Raw genomic sequence first — 6,613 nt, 5'->3', positions numbered from 1 at the left:
TATATATACATACACACACAAATAGAACAGGATTCCAAGAGCAATATGGGTTTCCTAAAGAGAGAGCCCAGCAGATACTGATTGCTTTGCAGCTCCCTTTCCCTGACTGAAACTTCCCACAGAGCAGTATAATAGGGAGTTCTGCAAACAACCAGCTTCTTTTAGCATTGTATCAGAAAAGATACACCGATGAATGTGAAAATCAGATTGCAGCTCCATCTGCTGAATGCAAAATATAAATATTCAATATTTCATATTTTTCAAAGAAAAATTTGTGTGTGCGTGTATGCACAAATACATATAGATGCTTTTTTTGGAACAAATATGCTGGGGAAAAAAATACTATACAAAAAAATACTATACATTCCCAGAGAGCTGTGTAGTCTGGGACAAAAGACTTTCCTACTTCTCACAATAGGTCCATTGTATATCCATCAGCATCAATCCATAATTGAAATACAAGTTTTGGGTGCACAGAACTTAAAGGCTACAGTACTAATAAAGACATGTGTTGAAGGAACAGATTAATGGTACTAGCAATAGAAATAGTCTATAAGTGGTTGAACTGATGACTATCATTCGTAGCCATTGCTGGTCATATCGCTGTTCTGCTCCAAATGCATTAATCCTGTTTTCGGTCATCCAGCTTGTTTTTAGGGATAGTTTAAAGTACCAGTTTTGGACTACTTAATACCTGGGTAGATGGCTGCTTAAATGATACTATCCACAAAAAATATATATTAAAAAAGAAGCAATTAGATGTAGATATAAGGCAGCAAACAATAAGGACTCTCTGCGACCCAGATTTGATGCTGCTGTTTATGTATAATATTCCTAAGAAGTAAAAATGTTCCTAGTACAAGGTGAAGAAGCCTGCTGTGTCCGAGACTTCTCACAACTGAACAGGCTCAAGTTCTTGATCGTCTAAAAGGTTTATTAGCATTGAAAAGCTGTCCTTTACAGCTTCCATGTTGTCCAGTGAGGTTGGCTGTAGAATCCATCTTTTGCCTCGTGCCAGTGGTTCAAGTTCGAAATACTTCTTGATCTAAAAAGAGAGGACAACAGACATTTCAGCCAGGGCAAATTAATGCAAGTTACAGCATAAAAAAACATCTCCTAAAGTGTTTATTTTAAATTTGACTTTCCAAATTACAGGCAGTCCCCGGGTTACGAACAAGATAGGTTCTGTAGGTTTGTTCTTAAGTTGAATTTGCTGTCACTGTGACAATTGGATTTTGAAAATTTTGGGTTGTTGTGGAAACAAGGATTGGAAAGCTTCAGTGGAGACACCTTTCCCCCCATGATAACTCTTATAGGAGTGAATTTCCCTTCCTATGGGGAAGATTTCCTCTCACTTCCTGTTGTCTCAAGGATAGGAAGTGAGATTAAATATTTCTAATGAGGATACAGACACCAGTAAAAACCTCACAGTGACCTGGAAGAAGAGGCGGGCACCCCTCATCTGCACGTCTTACAAGAGCCAACTTCTTGTAATGTAATGTACGTACAATACTACGAACCAGACCCAAAGCGCGCTAGCATTACAACTACCCCTGCTGTACAGTAATAGCCTCCGTTTGCAAGTAGGATGTATGTAACTCAGGGACTGCCTGTGTAACTTAAATCATACACAGCAAGGAAGCTAAATTAAATTCTCAATTAATTTCAGTTTTCCCAGCTCCAGATCATCCTCGGTGCAGACAAAGTGGTCCTCTTTAGTAAAATGCTTTGAAGTGGTGTAGGAGCCAGCAGGAACTACAGCAGGGGTGGGGGGTAGGTATTCTACATACCCAGAAGGGTTGGGTAACTGCAGCAGCCATAGCTTACAATACTTAACTTAGCTACTATACTTACAGTATGTAGCTTACTCTCAATACAGAAGAGTATAAAGACAAAAGACGCAGACAAGGTAAGTATGTTCCTCTTTTACAGGCTGCCTTTAGTTTACGATAGAGGTTACTTAAACCCTTTTATATCCAAAAGGTAATTAAGGACCTAAACACACTTGGCCATTTTGGTGCAGCACAACTCTTGCATTTGACTTCATGAAAATCCATGTCAAGTAGAAATTTCCTGTTCCTATATGGCTGGTTCTTCTGTGCAGCAGTTTAGTGTGAATGATGAAGGGAAACTATATGGGCCCATGAGCACTGCAGGCAAAGAGAACAGTATTAATCTACCTGGTGAAGGGCTTTGCTCAGACACTTCCTGTTATGGAGTGTCAACTGTCTCCCAGTTGTGCTCCTTTTCCATTCCTTCATATGCGCCTCTGGTGGAGACCACTGGCAGTCGTGCCAGCACACATTGTATGGGCACTGTTCATTCTCAAAAAGTGGCCGAAGGCAATGATATGCAGCACAAGCATGAGCAAGTATATGCAGACAGGAAGTGGCTGACAGAAGTTATAAGAGATCAGCTGCACTGAGATGCCAAAAAAATGCTTTAGCAAACTAAATGTCACCCAATTAGAGTTTATATCTACTTTATTATCTTTTGAGAGAACATATCAGCCACACGGAATGTGCTGTTTTAGTAAGTGGGCCAACTTACACTTGTGTTGTGTGGAGAGGCTCTATTCAATTAGATATAGAAAACTGGATTGTAGTTTACACAGGGCTGAGGACGCCCATGACAGTGCTGGGCCAATCACCAGCACAGTGACATGGCAGCAAGTAGTGAGTCACATATTCCCCCATACCCAAAAGTACCAGTTATTTTCCTTTACTTCTGGTGGCAGAATGGGGAGCAAAGGTAAGGGGAGTGTGTGCTGCTGGGCAGAGGGAAGCTAAGTGAAGCTGTTATTTTTCTTTTACGCACAAGGCACAGGTTCTCTTTAAAGTGGTAATGTTAAGAATTGAGCATAAAGGAGTGAAACGTTTCCACCATCAGCCATCTATCTCAGATGTCTGCGTGAAATGGAAAAAAAAGCTTCAAAACATCTAAAACCATCTTTCTCAGAAATGACTCCAAACAAGAAAATGCACCCAAGGCAACACAAACTAACAAGAATGGACAGCATGTCAACTCCCTTCACAGAAACAGACAGTGCGCCGATCCAAAAATTCAAAGGGGCTCTACTAAGTAACATTCGTGCAAAGTTACATTATCGTGCATTTCTCAGGTGTGCACCTCTTCTTTACAAAGCATATTCTACAGCCATGACATATACACAGAAATAGTCTAATTTTGTTTTCAGAACTCGATGTCAATAAAATGTCAACAGAAAATCAAATGTCTTATGAAGCAATGACCGAAATGGTACATTCCACCCACTGAGAATCTGCTGGTTTTTTCAAACTTATTAGCGTAAATAGTATTTTCTTAGTGAATTATCAAATGTGTTGCTCTACTAATAAACATATAAAATATGTTTTGGGCAGACACCTGCATGTTAAAGCATGTCAGACATATTTCTGAGATTCCAGCAGCAAGATGATGTTTTTGGACCACAGATCCCCGGCTTTTATTGTTCGGGTTTACGCCGATTTATTAAATGTCCCTCCCCCATCTACAACTTGACTTTTCCCTTCCAAGAAGTTTCAGAAAAATAAAATAGAAGAGAGTATTTTAACCTTCTGAAGCCCCAAAAAAAAAAAATCAGATTTAGGCTGAAGAACATTTTACAAACATATCATGAATTTATTAATGCAGACATGTAAAGTAACTGATCCACTTTAAGGCTGGCTTCCCACCACTGCATTTGCATTAGCCTGTGTGCGTTACTGTGCACTGCCATTTCCATCAAAAGGTCCTTTAAAGTGGACTCCAGTTTTACCTTTCATCTTGCAGAGTTGTATCGGCTCCTCTCATGTACTGAAATTTCTCACTCTAATATCACGCCAGACCCTACGCTCTGAGCTTCTCACAGTGTGCATTAGCAGCTGCAGCAAGTCTGATAGAGCCAAACTCATTTCCTAGCTGAAAGACACGCAGCATCATCTAGCTCTTTTTCTCCCCAGGTTGACTGCCCCAGGCCCGCCCCTTTCATTCATAGGATTTCAGTTCTTTCAATTATGGAGGCTCGGCATGACATGTAGGTGTTTTACCTAGGGCAGTCTGCATGCAAATAGAGTCAGTCTAGGAACAACCACCCTTTCAGTAAACGTTATTTTGATATTTGCAAAACTTCGAAACAGCCAGCACACTGGTTGCATCAGAGCTGAGGAGTCTTGGGGCAGGGTATTGTGATGTTTTCAGAAAGCTATGCACTACACCCTGCCGGCCCCTCCCACCAGCCATGATCTGCCTACATTCCATAGTGAAGCATAGAGACCCAATGATGACATTGCGGGGTCTAAAATAAGGTAGGCAATGGAAAGGTATGTATTTGAAAATTTAATTAATATGTTGATATGGGGGTGGAGCCATGGATGGCAAAATTTAAGCAGAATGAACTTCATTTTGTCGAAACATTGAAAACAGCAGCAAACCTGAAATTGTTCAGCCAACACACCATACAGGTATGAACTACAAGCAATAAAAATAATGGAAAAGCTGAGCATGTGTTAACCTGCATCGTCATACTGTGCCTGATGAAGGGACCCTGAGTGGCCCTGAAACATTGCCTGTTTGACAAGATTTGGTTACGCCAATAAAGACACATTTGGACACCTGATCTTGGTGTGCTGGTGACATACTACGGTTTAGTTTGGACTCTCCAGCATCATCCACAGTCACTCATATGGGGTATACCGGTAAGGAGTTCAGTGGGATCTCTACAGAATCTTAACCTCCATTAAAACACAGAGGTGATGACACTCATAAATTATTTTTTATTTCCAGTCTCATTATAATAATGAATTTATTTAGCAGTATATATGGATACATTTCAGCATTGTTTGTTTAAATTCGGCTTTATTTAACCTCCCCGGCGGTATTCCCGAGTGTAGCTTGGGGTTACTTTTCCATACCATAAGTGGTAACCCCAAGCTACACTCGGGAATGCGGCATAGCCTTTACTTGCCTTGTCCCTCGAGCCGCGCTGTGTTCTCTGGCCGATGCCAGGTTCCGTCCCTTGCGAGTGTACGCGTCGCAGGGGGGCGGGAATCGGCGGGATATTAAAACAAAAACGAAAAAAATAGACCGAAAAATGACACGAAAAAAATCATACCGCCAGGGAGGTTACCTTACCATTTCTATATTCTAGTATATGGTCATCTCAGTGAAAGGACAATTGACCAGTCTTCAGGTGTGCACTATTATATCTTGCAACTCTCTGGTTAGGCTCTTCGCCTGTTGATGTACACGAATTAAAAGAAAATCCAAGCTCCTCTGGTTAGCAGTAATTAGGCAATTCTAATGTCTCAGATTAGGAATAGTCACTTGGGGTCTTTTTACCTAAGCTATGCGAGCATGGAAGATTTTGGGGGTTATAATTTATAAACAGGCACCATAGTGTAGACCTGCAGGGCACAAGACTGATATGGAGGTCAGTGTAAAAGTGAGCAGTGGATTAACAACTACAGATAAACAGTGTAGTAACCTCCAGGTTGAGGTGGCACAGAGAAGGATGAATGCATCAAAATGCTTTTTTCATCATTTCTTTTTCATGGCAACTACATAGTGTTTTATATATGTGCTTTGTGTTCTTTTATAACATAAAGCGGTTTCCAGAGATAACTTTGTGGCATTAACCTTCACATTGTCACTAAACTGCATGATCCATGACCTGCCACCTCCATCTAACAAGGTGCTTCATTGGAGAGCCCTCAATACCCTACTCTGTTTTTAAACATGCTGTTTGGGTCAATCATCATCCATTCACAATTTCATCATTCTCAATTTTGGAAGAACTACTGCATTTCCAGTTTGGGATTTCAAGGATATTTTCACTGTGCATCAACTTGAAACCCTGTGTAAGTTAATCTAACAATAGTTAGCATACCAGCACAGAAGTAATGCCTGAACACAGTTTAGTTTGCAAATTCTTTTGTGGAAGGGTATTTTCTTAAGGAATATTAGTTTTCCACACTCCTACCAAAATAGCCGCAAGTATGCAAAAAAATATTCTGACACTTTAATGTGCAATGTATTTTACTGGCCAGGACATGTTTAAACAGCAATAAGGAAACATTTGTTTATTTAGAAACTTCATTAAAAGTTACTGAGACTATGCTCAAGGCCAACAGAAATATCTCTTCTGCAAAATATGTGGAAGAATAAGAGGCACGCAGTAGAGAATTATACAAATATACAAGTAAAAATACTAGCATCGACAAATACAGGAATTATCAATCAAAGGGGGACAGTATGCACATGAAAGGCGTTTGTAGGAAAGTACATTATTTATTTGACAAATCTGCAAAACAGAAGCATAGCTGACCTACCCCCACAGCACAGTCATTACATTACTGTATCTAAACTTGAGGCTACAGTCTTTAAAACAGTCAACAAAGTAAACAGTCAAAGTGGTCAATTATGTAAATAAAGGGGGCCTCAAGCACAACCTTAGGCCCTGTTCACACCTAGGCATTTTTTGAGCAGTAGAAAAAGAGCTTCAAAGCGCCCAACACAAGAAATCCCATGATTTTCTACGGACCCTGTTCACACCTGAACAGCAAAACGCCAAACGCAGAGAAAAGTACTTGAGTTTTTTTTGGCAGTTTGCAGCTCG

At 40.3% G+C, this 6,613-nt stretch overlaps 1 protein-coding gene across 1 annotated transcript in view; it reads right to left on the bottom strand.

The window, feature by feature from the left end:
- Window positions 1-706: 706 nt before the first annotated feature.
- ARL15 (ADP ribosylation factor like GTPase 15) overlaps window positions 707-6,613 on the bottom strand; it is a 268,442-nt gene continuing 262,535 nt past the window's right edge. The window contains exon 5 of the mRNA XM_018563322.1: window positions 707-1,045. Coding sequence (XP_018418824.1) covers window positions 893-1,045 — 153 coding nt within the window. The 3' untranslated portion in view covers window positions 707-892. The remainder of the gene's footprint in view (window positions 1,046-6,613) is intronic.

Source organism: Nanorana parkeri, unplaced genomic scaffold (genome assembly GCF_000935625.1).
Source record: "Nanorana parkeri isolate BGI_ZX_2015 unplaced genomic scaffold, ASM93562v1 scaffold653, whole genome shotgun sequence".
In the NCBI taxonomy this organism is placed as follows: domain Eukaryota; kingdom Metazoa; phylum Chordata; class Amphibia; order Anura; family Dicroglossidae; genus Nanorana; species Nanorana parkeri.
The sequence above is the reverse complement of the archived record's forward strand: the minus strand, read 5'-3'. Positions and strand labels throughout refer to the sequence as shown.